The sequence below is a fragment of the Grus americana genome, chromosome 1, assembly GCF_028858705.1.
Source record: "Grus americana isolate bGruAme1 chromosome 1, bGruAme1.mat, whole genome shotgun sequence".
Classification (NCBI taxonomy): domain Eukaryota; kingdom Metazoa; phylum Chordata; class Aves; order Gruiformes; family Gruidae; genus Grus; species Grus americana.
The window spans coordinates 97658093-97677627 of NC_072852.1; the positions used below are offsets into that span (position 1 = coordinate 97658093).

Consider the following 19535-nt stretch of genomic DNA (forward strand, 5'->3'; position numbering starts at 1 on the left):
GGTGGGACGAAGCAAACAAACCTTGTGCAATGAGGACACTGTTTGAAAAGAAGCACCTTTCTTGCGTTTCTTTTCTCCACCTTGGTCAGCTAAGGAAAAAAAAAAGAAAAAAGAAAGAAAAATCATAATCTGTATCCTGTATCTCAGTAAGGAGTGCAGGCAGGGCATGGGAGATGGATGAACTCTTCTGATAATGCAACTCTCTTTGAATGGAAGGCATAGCTAATGACTTGATGGCTCTGATTGCTCAAATCTTATACAAAACATCCTGAACATCAAGTATGATATATCACAAGTTTGCAGTTCTCTGTCCATACTTAGGATTTTTGTCAAAGACCACTGGAAGCTTTCTGGATTGTATTTGCATTTCAGATCTACACAGCATGACTTGTTATGCAGAAAGTCCATAAATATGACTAAGGAAGAGAAATAACTTTTAACAAAATAGAGTCACCTGTAGTTCATTGAAAAGCCTATAGGGTGAGACGATGCAGAAAAGTAACGCTTAGGGAAAATTTATACTTTACATTGTACTGTATAGACACTGATTCTCCTGTGACTGCTATGCGGACACTGAACATGCACAAGTAACACTGGTCCAGAATAGAAGGAAATGAATATTTATTTTGTAATTTTAGATATAGTAGCTTTACATCCCCTGAATTTTGCTTAAAGCTTGAGAGTCAAAAACCACTCAGATCCTCCAAAGGAATGCTGGTTCTGACATGCCCTTCATGAAGTTTCACAAGAGCCAAACTTGACCCAAATACATACAGCAATTGCTATAGCTTTCTAAACACTGGACTATTAGATCATTCCCAGGAGGTCTGGCATTCTGTCACCTGTCAACAACAGTTAACATAAAAGGAGAAATGAAGAGTGCAATGTGCTTGATGCAATTATCCACAGCCTTTCCCCCTTTTGAAAGTGACACTGCCGAGACTGGAAGAGGCTGATCTGGACAGGCTGTTCTTTTCTCCTGATGCTGAGGAAAAGCAAGGTAGTATTCTGACAGACAGGAATATCCGCAGGCAAATAGGCAGTTAGTAACTTGCAAGAATTTGCTAGTGGCAGGATTTTTGTTATTTACATTCAGCTCTGCCTCATTCACATTATGAAGTTTGCAGCCTGCTTGCTCCCTCAGAAAGTGTCTTATGATTCACGACAACAACCTCCATAGAAATGAGGTTACTAATAAATAGGCTGTAAGTGATTGCAACTTCAGGACATAAGAGCTACATCTTTGTAATGAATGCCAGTCTTATTTACTTAAGATCAATTTTCTGGATGCTTGCTATTTGTCTTCTCGCAAATAAAACAGTTCTGTGTAATGCATACAGCTTAAGTTCTGACATATATTAGTCTTGTCGAACAAAAAAAAACAGCAAGCAAAAAGGAAGACGTATTGGCAAAATCTTCTACTTTGGCCAGTGTGGAATGGTGTTCAGGTACCTTCAATGTCTACTTGCCACTAATCCAGCAAAATATTCCAGACCTCCCTCTTCAACTTTGTATTTCCTATTCAATTCAGAGTGGCAAGCAAGGAAGACTACAGCATGGGAAACAAGAGCTGTTCTTATTCATAGGCATTTATGTACAAAATTATTTGTGCAACACTTGACTGCATACCTGAACACTTGCATGCTCAACCTCCCACTGGAGTGTTCACAACACACAGATTTCCTTGCCAAAATTGCTCGGAGGTATTACGCATTCAAACTAGCTGAGTTAATGGCCTCCTTGGTATAACTGGCAAACTCTTACAGATGCTGTGCACATCTAAATAATTAGTCATTGCCTCATTTAGCACTGAGTCAATTGCAGTTGAGAGAATTGTTTTGTTTCTTAAATTTATTCCCAAGCACACATCCCAGAAACGAAAGAAAACCCACGTGAGCTGATTCTGCTTACCGCTGTCAGCGCCAACGTAGCTTTCAAACAAGCTTGCCAGGAGTTTGTTGGATGATTTTTGGAAAATACCTACTACAGTTTCATTAAGCGGGTCTTTGTTCTTCTCCAGCCACCCGATGATGTTATAGGGAACCTACAGCAAGGCAATGAACACAAACCAGAGGTTGCAAATGCTCTCCCTTGGATTAGCCAGTCGGTCCTTATGGTTTGGCTTGAGGCCAATGACCTTTTGTGAGGCGCTACTCTCAGAGCAGTACCAGGCACCCGATTTTTCATCATTTCCCCTCTGATTCTCTGCTTCCTAATTCCCAAACCTCTCTTCCTAATAATTACCATCTGAATCCTACACACCCGTTCCAAACTATCTGGTCCCTACATCTTCTCATGGACTCCATGTGGTTGGCTGTAGAGATACCACATGACATCAGTGTCCCAGGAACCCTACTAATAAGTGCTGAACTATAAAATGCACAAGTAATAATTTCACCTCACGACAGCATGCTACACCAGAATAATCAAGATTTTTTGACAGAAATTCAATGATTAAAAATCTAACTCCTGGACTGTTCCACAGCTCTGTTTAGTGGGAAAATAGGCTCTGTTATTAGTACCACAAGGGGATAGAAATTCTAATTTTCTTCGCTGAATACATTAACAATGACAAATAAAGAACAAGATGGGCATTATTTCTCTTAATGAATACAAAATTAGTTTAATGTTCAATTATAATTTGAAATTAACAACATCAGGTATGTGCCAGCTCTGCTGTGCTGAGACTTCATATCAACTCTAGTTTGATGAAAAATTTCCTGTGTCCCTCTCAAATTCTTTCTGCCTAACTGGTCTGTAAACTGAACTGTGACGCTGGGCAAGTTTTGGCTTAGGTATCACAGTGCTGGATTGCACTCTCATTCACCCCATCATCAATGGACCTGTTAACTAAAAACCTTCACAGCAGAATTAAACACATTTCCTTTTGCTACTTTGACACACTAGTCCTAACACGAGTTAAAAGGGATGTCAAATCTTTTTTTTTTTAAAACATCCCTGAAGTTAGGCAGAGATGACTCAGTTAATTTGTTCAGGGAACCAAAATGGAAAGTTGGATGCTGCTGCTGTTTAATCACTAGTCTGAATCTGATTATAGGAAAAGTGATAAAACCAAGGCAAGGCATATTTTCAGCAAAAGCACTGTTAGCTTTCCTTAGGTTGTTTCATTTTATTTGTGTATCCAAGGACCAGATGTCCTGGAGTCTGGTGACATCTTATTTTGGTGCACTACTTGTGCAGAGAGAGTAGACATCTGCTTTTACTCCTCACTGTACCTTTCTTCCCCTCTTCATCCTTCCCACCCTCCCTCATTGTGTGCTACGGACTTAACCCCACCTGGAAGACCTCTAATACAAAGTCTAGCCACCAGCAGAGGAACTTACTGCACCGGCATAATGGAGAAGTTCAAAATGAGCTTCATATTTCCTTTTCTTATCAGGCCTGGGCTTCTGTAAGTTAGGTGACTTGCCAAGATGATTGTCGTAGAGTTTGGCTTTGAATGTCATATCTGTAGCTTTTGGGAACATACATTCCTCTTCAAGGATAGACAGGATTCCCAACGGCTGTGGATTTAAGAAGATCTTTGTTGGAAAATGCTTTGGGTGCCTGCTTTCAGTAGCTCTGCAGCCTGTAAGTTTGATCTGATGGAATTTTAAGCCTGCAAAATTTCTTCTCATCTTGAGGAGGAAACCTTTGCCTATTCTATTAAAATAGTAACTGCACCTTTGACTATTCAGTATGTCATTTCTGCCTTAGGAGGCTTTCTGATGACTTCAGAAAGGATTTGATTTACCTTTCAAGGCAGTTGGACCAACTACCATTTTAGCGTCCGTGTCTCTGGAAAAGATGAGCCAACTTCCTAGCACTGGACAGATTGTTTGAGGGATTAGGATCATGTACATAGATATCTTACCCCTGGAGAAGAAAGTGATCAAGTACAAAGGTGCCTAATAATCAGCTTTTCTACTCCCAACTGTTTCAAATGTCCTGCTAAGGTGAGACTCAAAATTTCATTTTTCCTCACAGATCAGCAGGATTAGATGGATGCCATAAGAGATGGCAGAAAGAGAGACACAGCAAGGGACAGCTGTCCCCACTGGGACCACATTATACTCACAAAGAAGGGAAAAGGAAAGGCATATCCCACGCTGGGGAAGCAGTGAGAAGGAAGCAATAGTTCCAGGCTAGGAAGTGCACGAAGGACTGTGCACATCAACATGCAATGTAATGTAACATAAGAAACAAGGGCCTCATGGGAGAGGTACAGGGCATGGGACTGAAACATGGCATTTGCCTTGGAAAGCTGACAAGTATGTTCTACATATGCTTAACGTCAAACTAAGTAAATGGAAAAACAGTAGGGCCAGAGAAAGACAAAAGTAAAACCCGAGGAAGATTATACAGCCATACGAATTAACAGGAACAGCTTATTGTCACTCTTGGCTCTGTAAGGCAAACTTAAGGGGTAAAGCCAAATAGCCATAAATGCTATAAATACTGATTTTCGATTCTGTATCGCATGTAGAAAGGCAAGAAACTTGTCCTGCTATTTATCTTGCTCTGTTCTCTGGTACTTAAGGACATCGCCAAGGGAGCATCATGAATAAAACCAATTCAGTAAGTACACCTTAGCACTCCTGTACATACCTTCTCAATTAGATCAATGCAGGCCTGCAGGTCCATGCCAAAATCAATGAATATCCATTCAATCCCTTCCTTCTTATACTCTTCTTGCTCCAGGACAAACATGTGGTGATTGAAAAACTGTTGCAGTTTCTCATTGGTGTAATTGATGCAGAGTTGCTCAAAGCTGTTAAACTGCAGAAGGAGACAAAGAAGCATTTGCACCACAGTTGACAGATGGCAAGGGCTTGATGGAACAGCAAGAAGGAAACTGTTTACATCTAAAACCTTCTAAACAGTAACTGGTTGAGAAACTACTGAGCATAACACCGAAGGCAAAGGAGGGGGGAGTTCAGTAGCAGGCTGCTGGCTGCCTCATGTACTGTCCAGCACAGTGTGAGGATGCCCTGATTTGTTCAGGTCACTCAGGACGCATGTGCCTTTCTTTCAGGAGCACGCCACCCCAATCCTGTAAAGTAGAACCAACATGCTCTTTGCTCCGCTCTGTAGGGAGACCAATACGTAGCAACAACAGCATTAAGCACTTATCTTCAGGAATGGATTCTGAGAATCAGAAGTTGTGATGTGCTTTTCTCACATACACTTGTTTACAACGATGACAGAATAACAGAACAGCCCAGGTTGGAAGGGACCTCGAAAGATCATCTGGTCCAACCTTCCATGAGAGACGGAGCCCAGATGAGATTATCTAGCACGCTGTCCAATTGCATCTTGAAAACCTCCAGTGATGGGGACTCTACCAAGTCCCTGAGGAGGTTGTTCCAGTGAATGATTGTTCGCACTGTAAAAAAATTCTTTCTTACATCGAGATGAAGATATATCTCTTACATTGAGATACAAAGGGGAAGAAATATCATACCCTATAAAAGATTCTTTGTCTCAAAGAGAAAGAGCGGGAACAATGCATTCTAAAACATAGCCCAAAGCATGTGAGATGTTGTCTTTGCTAAGGGTTGCCACCCTCTTCCTCCCCAGGAACTATCAGCCTGTCCAGCTGTGTTAAATGCTGAGTGTTTTCTACATCTATTGCATACACTATTTCCTTTATGGCTTTCTCAGCACTTTGCTTCTGTTCATTTAGAAAAACAAACACCCACTCAAGAGCTATCACTTGGTTTCTTTTATGTCCTTCCACCAACTCCTCACACATTAATACTCACATCAAAGATTTCAAACCCAGCAATATCCAGGACTCCAATGAAGAATTGTCTTGGCAGCTTAGTGTCCAAAGTCTTGTTGATACGGACCACCAGCCATTTGAACATTCGGTCATACACTGCCTTGGATAAGGCCCCAACAGCATACAAAACCTAAAATACATGTTTCAAAATACCACTATGTGGAACAGAATTCACTTTGGAACAAAAGAATTTCAGTACAGTAGCCTATTTCAGTCCCTGCTTATGGTTTAAATGATATTTCACAACCATTCTTAGAATCACCAAGGCATACTTAATACAACACACAGCTTCTCCCATTATCTGTGCTGACTTTTCTTCAAATTATTGTTATGTGTATGTATGTATACTAACATGTACATAAAGTGCTAGTAAAGTACCTCTTGGGAAAAAGGTAGACAGCAAGTTGCAAATGTTTTAATCCCTTACATTGCTGTGGAAGTTAGGTACCAGAAAGCTCACGGGCTGGATGCCAGCCATGATGTCCAGAGCTACTGCCGGAATAGGAAAGGTCTCTGCTCAAGTTGCTCATTGCCATTTGCTTCCAATTTTTGAGGGATGCTATGGCATAAGCAGGTGAATGGAAAGGTTGTCAAAGTCTCTTCGGCCTACGAACGACTGCACCAATAGGATAGACACCTCTCCAGCAATTTTCTTGTCTCTGAGCCTGTCCCACAGCCTGTCTTCAAACAATAATTTTCACTGTAACCAAATGCTGCAGCATCTTCTACTACACTGCTACAGCTGCAGCAGTGCTAAACCAAGGACTTTTGTTTCCTAAATTAAGAGATACCTTTAAGTAGATATTGCTTTTAGCTGATTGAGGTCACACAGAGCTTAAAATTACATGAATAATGAATGAGTGATGAGTGAATAAATAATCCATGGCTCAACTCTTCTAGGTAACTATTCTCATCCAGAATTAGATACCAATCCCCATGTAGTTTTACTGCACTTAGTTTCCTTGAGCAGCTGCTACTAACACATCAGAAAAACAATCTTATCAAAGGCGGTGCTAGCCACTATTCCTTTGTCAGTCTCTTTATCAGTTTCCTGCGCTTTCACTGTCTATTTCCCCAAGTTCGGGGATATAAAATGAGAACAGGTACCGGAGGTACATGTTAATATTTCTAGCAGCTGTCTGTCTCTCTGAGATGTTACAGATGAATCCTCAAGGCTTATGGGACAGGTATCCAAATACCCTGAAAGCTTTGCCTTACCTGTTCAACACTTTGACCTTTGGTCACATACTCGTTGCCAACTTTCACTCTAGGGTGCAATAAGCCCTTAATCAAATCAGAGGAGTTGATTCCCATTAGGTAGGCAGCTTTGTCAGCACCTGATCAAGAGAAATGAGGTTTCAACTGGCTTTGAACTTCTACATGGAAACATGCCTAGCCAAGAAAAAAAGTACTAAGTATATCCACTGCTTCTTCCTCAACACAGTGCATGATACATGCCAGACTTTTGAAGGTAAGGAGCAATTTTAGGTGTTATTCTTACTTTCAGTTCCATCGGCCTCTGCCTGCTCTTCTCTGGGTCTTTGTTTAAATTTCATGTTCCCAAAGTGCATGATGGCACCTGTGAGCTTGTAGGAACCAGACTTCTCATCTGGCACAAATCCTAAGATGTCCATGGCTTGCTGTGAAAAGGAAATGCAGACATTTTGTCACTTCCCTATTCAAAAGCAAAGGGATTTTGCAGCTCAGAAATCTACCTGTGCATGGCAGGTATTACTAACCTGCCAAGGGGTGTTATCTCACAAAGCAGCCACTGTAACACCCTGGAGACGCAGCAGTGGCTGGGAGACAGGAGGAGAGCTCCCTTTTTTAGGATTTTATATATCAAAATTACAAGAACATTGCGCCCATGGGCATTACATGGAGCAAGGTCAGATTGAAAAATAGTTTATCAGGCCTCGTGCTTCATAGTATGAATGCAATTAAGACCCATTTCTGCTTTCACTTTAGTCCAATAGTTTCAGTGATAGAGGTTAGGCTCCTGCCAGCAATTTTCCTCCCCACATACACCTAATCTATGAAGCACAAAGTCAAGTCAATACAGGCTTACATCCGTTGCCATCAATTCTTCTCCATCATCCAAGTTGTCCACTGTAACTACTCCTTGTGAGCAAAAGTGGTAGTCGTATGGGTTGGTAGATACCAGTAGCATATCTGTAAAAGAATTGCTAAGGTCAAAACTGCTATCCATTCAGGATATCAAAAAAAATGGAGATCGAAATATCAACTCTGACATACATTTGTTTCTGCACAACTCTGTATAAAGTTGTTGGTGGGTTTTGGGGTTTTGTTTGTTTGTTTGTTTTTTTACAACTGCAGGGCAGCAACAGAGCAACCAACTCTCATTCTACTATTCTAGTCTGAAGACCAAGATTTAGAGAAAGCGTGAAAAAAAAAAGAATATGGGAACACTGCATAGGCATCTATTAAGCATGTTTTGCAGCTGAGTTCATCATTTCCCATATAGCCCTACTTTCTGCCTTGCATGCCTGTAGGGGTAAAAATCCCATCTAAGTACAGAGGAGAAAAAAGATTTTAATATGATCCAAGACAAGGACAATGAGCACAGTTCCTCTCTTTTATAACAGTCTCACAAAACAGCGACTTCCAGGACTTTTTGCAGAAGACAGTTGGCTCTTGATGAACAAAAGTCTGAATATGGCGCTCTCTTTCTCTCGTCTTGCCTTTTCCTTTGCATCAAAACCCCAAAAGGTAGAGTTGTTTTCTAGAAAGCTAGCTCACTCCAAAACTACAGGGAGAGTCCTGCTTCCCCAAATCAGCAGAAAGTTTCACCCACATTCAGCAGACCAAGGTTTGGTCTAGATTTCAATCTTTGATATACATACACACATACCTACACATCTAAATATGTATTTATGTAAATACATATAAGTATCAAACTGTGTGTACAAAAAATCATCTTCTCTATAAGTCTGTATTACTTTGCTATGTATGTTATTTATCTACATTTATATTTTTCTGTACTTATTCTTATCTATATTTAGAAAGTATGTGTTCATATACAAACACATACATTTCTTGTCTACAAAACAGAAGTCCCCATTGGTTTCAGCCTCTTCAAGAGCCTGCAGACAAGCTCGTCTTGGCCAGAAAAGTGTGTGCTGTTGTGGAGTATACAGACAGAGAGTTTATGAGAAAGACCGTATTTTCCCAGCACAGGGATTCACACAGGAATCTCAGTGCAATGCTTCCTTGAAATCTTTCCTGTAATTGTCATTAATTAGGCCAGTAAAAGCTAAGAGGGTTAGGGACTTGGCCACGCACTGTCAGGATAATAAGACTTCAAAACAGATTATGAATGCTATGGCTTAGTAGCAGTTTAGTGCAGCAATAAAGTGACTTTTCAATGTATTTTATAAAATATGTATCTTCAGAGCAGAAATTAAATTCAGCAAACCACATCACTTAAATAACTAGTGAAGGTTTTATTCAAAGCATTAGGGGATGGGAGCAGAGACACCTCATCTGCTCTCTGCTCCTCTCCAGCAGGTCTACGGGACCCAATTCAGCCAGGGAAAACTTGAAAGGGGTAAATCGCCACGCCATCAGCGACAGGCAGCTTTGCATATTCCCTCTTGCTACACAACATGCCAGGATGCCCGTATTGGCACTTGGGGCTGAAAGAGGGAACTAGCTTTTCTTCATGGACCTATAAGCAAATCTCCTCATATGTGAAAATCTGAATAACTGAAGTTTTATCACCACAAATGCTTTAGAGGTGTAGCATTTTCGAGATATTTTGAGACCTTGGATTACACAAATTCAGTGTGACATTTTTTTGCCTTTATAATGCTACATTTTAAAAGTCCTGTCTGAGTCTTATTCCCTCAGACGAGTCTGTAATATCACTTCGCTTTATAGGGTACCTGCATCAGTATATCACAGAAAAATGGTCGCTGTTGCTGCCATTGGAAGGGTGTCTTTAAAAGAGTGTATTTGCCAATGGAAGTTTGGTTTCGTCAAGTGGAAGCGTAAGGGCCTTTCTGCATGTGCGTTTGCCCCCTGCCCCCTCCTCAGCCACCGTCTATTCAGCTGAAGGTTGGTTCTTAAAAGCTGTGGATCGACATAATGCTTACCCAGTAACTCTGGTTTCTTTCCTGATAGGATTTGGTAGAAGATGTGGTAGTCTCTTTCGCCCGGTTGCTGGAAAATCACTCGGGATTTCTCCAATAAATCTAGTCACACAAAGGAAAATTCAGTGAGAAAGAACGGTTCTCCAAGCTTTCAGATGAGCAATTGTATTTTTTAAAAGGAGAGAGTTTGCTGCTTACAAATCTCAATATCAGCAGATGACAGCTTGCCTGTGGTTCCAAAATGGATTCGGATAAATTTACCCTAATTCACACAGAAGAATATTCTAATTAGTGCATATAGTATACACAGGGAAACAAAGGATACTGTTTGAAGGCAATCATTTAACCCAAAGAATCAGTTTATGCTAAGTCCTTGGCTTAGCACAGGCAGATTTTCAATGAGAAATATCAAACAATGATATTACGCTTTTCCAAGCCTAAATCTGTAGACGCAGCTATGTAATCAGCTTGCGGGGAAAGGATAACAGTGTACTTATCTGACAGGCTAAGACAGGGGAATGCACGTAGCTTCCAGTTTCATGATGCAGGTTTACTGTAATGCAGGACTCAGAGCAATAAGCCCAGGCATGAGACACACAGGCTCCTTTTTTGACTCCTTATTTGCAGTCCTAACTTACACGCAACTACTTACGTCAAAAGAGTGCTGTGATTTTACACTGCTTTGCCCATTAAATTTGCATATTCATCCTCCAAAATTCCTAAAAATTGACTAGTTTTCATTTAATTTATCATATTCAAGCACATCCACTTTTTTAAATAATTAATTTCCGTTCCAACTGACAAACTCCTTATACAATTGTGTAGCTTTTCACAGATGCCTACAACCGTTAACCCTCTCCACCCCTTCCAATTTCATTTTTAACTGGATTTGTTAGGGAAGCGTGGGCTATAAACTCAGACTGTCATCCTCATGCCATTCCTTTTGGACGTCTGAGCCAATGTCAACCAGATGTGGCAGAGGCAGAGCTCCCGAGGGGATTGCTCTCCTGCAAGCCTGGTGGAAATGAGGAGAGGCCCAAGGTCACATCAGCACAGAGGGAGAAGGAGGGGCAGCTTACTCAGCCAAAAAGGTGAATGGTATGGCTGAAAGGAAGATGTGTGGGTCCGCAGAGGGGGAAGTTGTGGGAGGGAGCAGGGACTGTGGTGCATTTCTGACACTTCACGACAAAGTAGAGCTAATATAGGGAGAGGGAATGACTTAGGTTGGTGGAAGACATGGTAGGAAAATAAGGCTATGCAGCAGAGGCAGTCCTGCGGAAGATCTGCCATTGCTATTCAAAGGGCTTCATAAACCCACACTTTGCTTGTCTCCTGATCATGTACAGTTTAAACAATTATTCAGGGTGGATCTTTCTTTGTTTCTTGTTATCTTTTCAGTAGTTTTTCCTGGTTAGATCCTACTTTGTTATTCTTCCTCTGTGTGGAAATCCAGCCATTTTAGTGGACAAAATGAGAAGCAACTTATGAAGGGATTACTACAGAGATGTTATTAACTGGCCATTGTTGAAGAGGACATCATTACGCTGTGTTACAGACTTACAAAACGTGAGGAGTTATCGTTTCTCAGGGTTTTGGCATTTCCAAAAGCTTCTAGGGCTGGGTTTGCTTGAATGATTTGATCCTCCAAGGTTCCCTAGAAATCAAGGTTGAAATATTGTTGAAAAAACCTACCGGCCACAAACTCAGCTGTCAACTATAACTCAGCCATGCTTTCACTTACAGACAAGACAGGGTAGCAAAGTGATTTAGCTCCACCCCAGGGGTGGCACAGTGTGAATGGTATAACAGCAAGATCGTCAGTCAATTATGAGTGCTTAAAAGGCCTCAAACATTCTGCTGCTGTCTACTGTTTTGCTTTGTAGATTTTATATTTTATGCCATCTGCCTATGAAAGAAATCACCATATCTTCCCATGTACTGTGAAGCACGTGGGGACATCCAAGTGAGTGTGTGTAGAAGAGGGGCTATCAAAGACAGTGACAAGCACCAAAATGCATTAGATTTGAAAGCATTCAGAGCTTGTAATATTTGGGATTTTTGGAGATGAGAAAAGCATTGTCTGTCACTCACAAAAACTTCAGTTTGCTGAAGCAAACTACTTTAACTGCCTGGACTTCAGGGATCCTTCATGAGGGGAACCACACAAAGTGAAATGCTGAGGTTCGTGACACGGACTCACAGAGCTTGGTACCATTTTCACATGGGAAATACAAAATAGCAAAGTTGATGACTTACCCCAGTTCTGGTAGCTGGTTGCTGTTGAAAGAGGAACACAACAGAGAGAAAAAAAAAAAAAAAAAAAAAGAGAGAGAATGTCAGTACTAAGATGAAGGACATCACAAAAGATAAAGATTAGCAAGGTTAGATGTCTATGGGCACCAACACACCAGTAGGACTTTTTGAAGCCTTCCTTCAAAAAGCATGTGTGACTGTTATTTTGTGTTCACCATACATCACAAAATAGCCGAGTGCTGTTCCTACCCAGCTTGTTGTTTTAACTGCTGATCCAAACATCTACCTGGTTTTGCTCTGGAGATGTTCCACAATGAACCAAAAGGCTAACTAACTGGACAGACAAAAGAGACTGGTGCCAGGTAGTAAGAATAAAAGGATGTAAATGCAAACAGACAAGTTTTAGACAATTAGCTCGTGCTGCATTTGAACTCTTGGATATTTAAAAAAAGGAGGTTATGATAATGAAAATAAAATGTGACCTGAGTTGACAAATTACATGGAATATCTTCCAGCTGCAATATCTGTTATGTGCACAATTGTTCCATGACCACACCAGGCTACAGACACCATTATGAGCATGCAGAAAGCTGGCTCTGGACCACTCAATCATTTGTTGAGACCCTTGCAGGCCTCAGATGAACATATGTTAGATTTTGGTGACAAGAATTATACATATAGAATCCAAACCTAGCTGAAACTTTGGCCTTATAAATATAGTTCATAGGAATCAGTTAATTCACCACAAAAGACCGTTGAGCCTTCAAGTGCAGTGAAGCTTGCAGTGAATAAGCTCATAGCAACACAAGATAAAAGCAGCGTGAATACAGTATTCACAGTAACCTTAGAGAGCACTTATAAGCAGAACAGCACTTATCCAAAGAGAAATATAGAAAAGCTGATTGAAAAAAAATATTTGTCAAAACATTCTTTTTTTGTGGACAAAAAAGCTTTCAACAAAACAGACGTTTTGATGAGAAACGATAATCCTAGTCCTTTTGAAGTCTATTTTCCCTGTGAAAAAACCCAAATTTCTTAATCTTCACAGTGTCCCCATCTTTTGACCAGATTTAACACAATCAGAAACATATTTAACACACTGTCCTGGTTTCAGCTGAGAGGGTGAATTTTTGTCATAGTAGCTAGTATGGGGCTATGTTTTGGGTTTGCTGTCCTCTCTGTGTTCCCTCCCAACTTCTTGTGCACCCTCTGCCAACCCACTGGCAGGGCTTATGTGTTGGGTTTGCGTGGCAAGATTTTGGTAGGGGTGGGGCTACAGGGGTGGCTTCTGTGAGAAGCTGCTAGAAGCTTCCCCTGTGTCTGACAGAGCCAATGCCAGCCGGCTCCAAGACGGACCCGCCGCTGGCCAAGGCCAAGCCAATCAGCGCCTCTGTGATAACATAGTTAAGAAGAAGAAAAACACTTAGAGAGAGAGAGCTTTTGCAGCCAGAGAGAGGAGTGAGAAGATGTAAGAAACTCTGCAGACACCCAGGTCAGTGCAGAAGGAGGGGCAGGAGGAGCTCCAGGCGCCGGAGCAGAGATCCCCCTGCAGCCCGTGGTGAAGGCCATGGTGAAGCAGGCTGTCCCCCTGCAGCCCATGGAGGAAGGATGAGGGAGTGTAGCGATTCCACGTGCAGCCCGTGGAGGACCCCACGCCGGAGCAGGTGGAGGCACCTGAAGGAGGCTGTGGCCCGTGGGAAGCCCACGCTGGGGCAAGTTCCTGGCAGGACCGGTGGACCCGTGAAGAGGGGAGCCCACACCAGGGCAGGGTTCCTGGCAGGACTTGTGACCCCATGGGGGACCCCACGCTGGAGCAGTTTGCTCCTGAAGGTCTGCACCCCGTGAGAGGGACTCCATGCTGGAGCAGGGGAACGATGAGAGGAGTCCTCCCCCTGAGGATGAAGAAGCGGCAGAAACAACGTGTGATGAACTGACTGTAACCCCCATTCCCCGTCCCCCTGTGCTGCTGAGGGGGGAGGAGGGAGAGAAATCGGGAGTGAAGTTGAGCCCGGGAAGAGGGGAGGGGTGGGGGGAGGTGTTTTAAGATTTGATTTTATTTCTCATTGCTCTACTCTGTTTTGCCTAGTAATAAATCAGATTAATTTCCTCTCTAAGTTCGGTCTGTTTTGCTCGTGACAACAATTAGTGAGTGATCTCTCCCTGTCCTTATCTTGACCCACAAGCATTTCGTTATACCTTTTCTCCCCTGTTTGGTGAATGAGGGAAGTGAGATAGTGGCTCTGCTGGGCACCTGGCCTCCAGCCAGGGTCAACCCACCACAGCTTATAAATTCAAACTAGCACATTCCAATGAAATCCGTCGTTATCTCGAACCCTTCGAGACACACACGAATGCTAAAACTCCTAGAAAAAAGCAGCAGCAACAAGCTGTTCAGAACCAGGAGTGGTTTTGCTGCTGTGTCTGGAGCGTGGCGAGTTCAGGGGAGCACTGCCTTCCTGCCTTCAGAACAGCGTGCTCTCAGTAACGCTGTGTAGAAGCGTCAGTATCTTTTCCCAACAGTTTCTCTTCCTAACCGTGCCTGTTGAGGTCTAGCGCATGGTCTCGTGCTCAGGATGCAGACTTGCAAGGTTAGTTGTACGCAACAGGAAAACCTCGGGAGTGTGAGATGAAACAGCCACCAGCAGACTTACGCTCTTTTTACCAGGTTCACCCAGGGCTGCCACGGTGGCAAAGTACTGGATGACGCGTTTCGTGTTGACAGTCTTGCCAGCACCGGATTCTCCACTAAAGGAAGGAGGGAGATAACATAGGCATTTCTCAAACAGCTGTAACTTATCCTTTCACCCTCCTGTCCTGCCAGCTCCTCCCCCCACACAGGCTGTTCTCAGAATCACTGACTCTGATTTCTGCAGCCTGTCATTTGGCCATGTCAATGGAAACCATATTAAAGTGACTGAATGAAGAGGCGAATGCCTATGATAGCAGCAATTGATTTTTCATGTGACTGGGCTCAGAAATCTAGTACAAAGCCATGCTACGCTGAGCTTCTTTTAAGGGCATGAAGTTTTATTACAGACATCCAGACTGAGGATCTGAGGTATACCTATATATAGCTAATGAATTAGAAAACGTACAGAAAAGCTGCAGTAATTTGCTGGCATTATCCAGGAAGCACACGTGAACTGTACAGAGAGGCACCCAACTCTCCATCTTTCATGCTTGCCAGTAAATGACATGCCTGTTCTTTTGTGCCTTGGTCATCTCCCTCCTTTTAGATGTGTCTACACAACATTCTTAAATATAATTTGCAGCAAGAGCAACCACATTGAAAAGAATTGTAGAATCATAGAATGCCAGGTTGGAAGGGACCTCAAGGATCATCTGGTCCAACCTTTGTTGGAAAAAGCTCTGTCTAGACAAAAGCAATGTCTAGACAAGATGGCCCAGCACCGCATCCAGCCGAATCTTAACAGTGTCCAATGTTGAGGAATCCACCACTTCCCTGGGGAGATTATTCCAATGGTTGATTGTTCTCATTGTGAAAGGAGTCTTCCGTGTTCAAAGAGGGCAGCCACAGCAAGGCTAACCCTGGAAGAAGCTTATTTAACTGCCTGCTGAGTTATTTTCCTGCCTACTTGGAATGAACACCACATGGGGATCAGAAACAGGCCAGACTCCATCAAATCCTTAGCTACTCGTTGCCCATGGGGCTCAAGGCAGCCATCAGATAGCCAAATAGCCAATTAGTTGGCTTGAATCAAGTTCCAGGCAATTTAGCTGAGCTTTCAAGGGACAACTTTTATTTCAGTACGATTTTTTTGTCTTCAAAGTTTTTCACAGCAACAGAGTCTCAAATCAGTTAAAAAAGAAGCACTTACGTGATCAGCATAGACTGATTCTCCCGGTCTGTGGAGGGGGGGAAAAAAAAAAAAAAGAGGAAGTTAGTAGGTTGTACAAATTGCTTGTTATAATTGCAAAGGAGTACCAACTATTCCAGAATCAGTCCTGCAAAGACAGGAGAAAATAACATGAAGCAGAGATGGAAAGATAATAACTAGTATCACCTAGTCCAACCTCCAGCAGTGCAAGTTCTAGCCCTGCCCTGAATCCTCCTCTTGTGTTTTGTACAAGTTGATATTAAAGACCTGTCAGTCATGCACGTTCCCTCTGTGTCTGGGAAACTATAATAGAGTAATTTCCTGTCATCAAAATGCTTCTTTTCTTACTCTAGAGTAAGTTTTGCTTGCATCTGGCCCTTCTGCTCCTGCAATACTAGACCAGCCTAAGTAATTTTGCTGATTGTTCACAGGCTGTTCCTTACTATGCATACATACTCTTCTTCAGTTGGCCATGCTGTTGGAATGGAGTTTTATAATGTCCCTACTGTCAATGGCCTGACCAGAAATAAGCATTTATTAGAACACTTTGCAACCTTAATATATTATCAACCAAGTTCAGCAAATGCTAAATCATAACACATTCCCAAGCCATTGAGCCTAAATCGCTCTTTTCTTTTTTAATTCCAGTCATCATGACAGGCTACATATTGGGCAGCCTGGCCATATTTCACCCTTATCTGATAAAAGAGCATCTCTTTGCAGCCACACACACATCGCCTCTGCACAGCGCCTTCTGTCCTCTCACAGCTGTGGCACTTTCCATTTTATTAAAACCAGGTGACAGCAGGATGTGTTCCCACCAAGTCTCTTTGGGATTTACCCTGCTGCCTCACAGAACCTGACAGGAACACATCACTGCTGCCCTCCGCTGATAACCTCTTTTTTTTCCCAGTAACTTGAGGGTCAGAGTGAGAAAATTTCACAGGAAAATCTGGAGTTCTTTGTTGCAGCATTGGTGTCCAGACCCACGGCAGTCAGTGCAACGCTGACCTATGGCAGGTTCGTGCAAGTGATGTGCATGCAACACCTTAGATAACTGGCTTCACTAACCTTTGAATTCATACATCTTATAGGCATTTGAATACTGAGCATAAACTGACTGTAAGTTTATTTTTGACGTTGGGAAAACACTTACAGACGTTTGGGGCATGGCCCCATTTCTGTTACAAACTGATGGGTTCATCCAGTTCAGACAGCTAAAGTTGTGCACCTTGTAGATAATGCATAGAGAGAGCTTACTGTTACCATAAGTACCACAGGAACATTCAGGGAAGTTTAAAAAAAAAAATAAAAATGGATGCAGACTGCCAGGCCCCTGTTGCTTGTAGAGTATTTGCACATTTGTTACACATTGCAAAAGGTCTCGCAAACTTCCATCACTTCGGCTAGATAAAATAAAATGAAATTTGAAAGCGAACAGTGCCACTTACTACGCAGCATGTCATGGTACGCGTTGTCAGCAATGGAGAAGATGTGGGGAGGAGCCTCTGAGCGCCTTTTGCCTTTGTATGCAGCAACGACCTCCGACTTGTAGACAGGCAACCACTTGTAGGGATTTATAGTCACACAGAATAAACCAGAATAGGTCTAGAGAGGAACACAAAAACAAGAGTGAGGAAAATCACTCAAGGAATAAGAAAAAAGTCTTAGTTAACCGAGCAGGACCTGGTGTTGCCAGCTTCTGATTTGAGTTTGAATTCTGACTTGAATTTCAGCCTTTGATCTGAATTTCTAAAGCTACTGGTCCGCTAAGTGACTTCCTATTGGCAATTGATATCAAAACTAAGATATTAAACAGTTTTCCAGAGGGGCAAAAGCATTTTCAAGGTGACAACCAGAAACAGAAACAGCCCCTTCAGCAAAACAAAGGAGCAGCAAATAGACCTACCTCTGATTTTCTGCCTTGCTACCCTATGAGAGTTGTTTCCTCTTGACAACAGTCATTTATGAAGGAAAGAAAAGTTACAGCTTTCCTCTTTGAACTCCATTCTCACAAGGAGAAACAATCTCCCATTGTCAATTTGATGTGAGCACCTTGGGGCAATTTCTGGTGGGTGTTCAAAGAGAAAACAACTTCATAGTGTTATTCCCCAAAGCTGTGGAGCTTTTTTCAGCTTTTGGAGAAACAGAGGTTGTAAAAATCTATCTTTATAGTTGCTCTTTGGGCTATCTACATCAGGTAGCTGGGGCTTGGTCGTTCTGAGGAAGAATGAGTTTGCAGTTGTTACCCCAGGGAATCGGTGCTAGCTGGTAACTTTTCACGTACTTAGTCCAGGTTGAAGCAAAAATCTTCAAAGAAACCCTGTTATTACCATGTGCATATAGATTTATGAGCTCAATTACATTCTAAAATGTTCAGGTGATATCCAGGTGTCTTCCCCTAAAAATAGCATTAGGACCTGCTCCAGACTGGTCTTGGCATGAGTCCTCAGTCCTATTTTCCAAAAGAAAAAGAAAAACCCCAACCAACAAGATGATAAATTTAATTTGCTACCTATACTGACCTGCAAGCAAAGCTATGCTTTAGGCCATACATGTCCATACAGAGGTTATTAGAGCAATGCAGAAAATTATTAACAATCACAATTTAAATAGAAAAAAGTTGGATTTTCTCTTCTGATGAACACCAAAAACCAGAACAGAGATTGGCTAGAAAAAGATCTGTAGATTCCCCTGACTGATTTCAGACACAATTGAATGCAGCAAACTGAGAGCAAAAGTTTGGCCTTATAAAATTAGATGCTACTGAAGCTTGTTCTGGTGCTGACAGGAATTATGTTAATGATGTCATGGGGAAGATACAGAGCAAGGGAAAAGGCCAGAGTGAAACAAGAGAGATGTCAGCACTGAAAATGAAGGGAATAATATTACTGAACTAAAGATAGAAAGGCTCATACTTAAAACAAGTTATGTGTGTGCTCTAAGCTTGAGGCATTGTTTCTTAACAAGGAAATCCTCACGACGGGTATTGACATGGATTAATATTAGGAGAGGAAAAATAAACTAGGTCTCCCCAATGCCTTGATTGCTGAAAATATGTCCCTTAACACCCCCCTCCAAGGCAAGCAAGTGAAACCAAAGAATTTTATTTACACCATCTTATTCGTTCAGTTTTGTCTGTCTGTATTCACACACAAGCCAGCTCCAAGCAACTTCTTTACTGAAAACATGAGCAAGACCCTCAGTTTTGTGACTTATCAAAGTTGTAAACTGAATATGAAGAACACAACATGTTCGAACATGAAATCTGCACTTGAAATAGAGATTTCTAAATATACCCTTGTAAAGACCCTTACATAGATCATCCAGTTGCTGTAGCGCTTTCTCAGATTGTACAACACAGACGCCTCGTTCAGATGGGTCAGCATAGCCATGTCCTCGATCATGTCAAATTTGGGAGGGTTCATTGACTGCAAGTCATCTTCTTTTATAGTCATGGTCTGCAAAGACAAATAAGTGCAGCAACACTGGAAAACACTGGGATTTTCTGTTGCTTCACACACCTTATAGGAAAGTATATTTTTT

The 19535-nt window shown here is 42.0% G+C and overlaps 2 protein-coding genes across 2 annotated transcripts in view; one reads left to right on the top strand and one right to left on the bottom strand.

Annotated features, from left to right (window-relative positions):
* Positions 1-14795, top strand: part of HHLA2 (HERV-H LTR-associating 2) — a 60423-nt gene extending 45628 nt beyond the window's left edge. Inside the window, exon 9 of the transcript XR_008575512.1 lies at positions 11296-14795. The gene's annotated coding sequence lies outside the window, so the exon portion shown is untranslated. The remainder of the gene's footprint in view (positions 1-11295) is intronic.
* MYH15 (myosin heavy chain 15) overlaps positions 1-19535 on the bottom strand; it is a 50617-nt gene that overhangs the window by 26076 nt on the left and 5006 nt on the right. Inside the window, exons 4-19 of the mRNA XM_054813635.1 lie at positions 19307-19450; positions 17441-17597; positions 15990-16017; positions 14802-14895; positions 12154-12174; positions 11459-11551; positions 10096-10159; positions 9901-9999; positions 7854-7957; positions 7287-7425; positions 7004-7122; positions 5766-5915; positions 4609-4779; positions 3345-3524; positions 1912-2044; positions 22-89 (exon numbers count right to left, since the gene is read on the bottom strand). Coding sequence (XP_054669610.1) covers positions 22-89; positions 1912-2044; positions 3345-3524; positions 4609-4779; positions 5766-5915; positions 7004-7122; positions 7287-7425; positions 7854-7957; positions 9901-9999; positions 10096-10159; positions 11459-11551; positions 12154-12174; positions 14802-14895; positions 15990-16017; positions 17441-17597; positions 19307-19450 — 1764 coding nt within the window. The remainder of the gene's footprint in view (positions 1-21; positions 90-1911; positions 2045-3344; positions 3525-4608; positions 4780-5765; positions 5916-7003; positions 7123-7286; positions 7426-7853; positions 7958-9900; positions 10000-10095; positions 10160-11458; positions 11552-12153; positions 12175-14801; positions 14896-15989; positions 16018-17440; positions 17598-19306; positions 19451-19535) is intronic.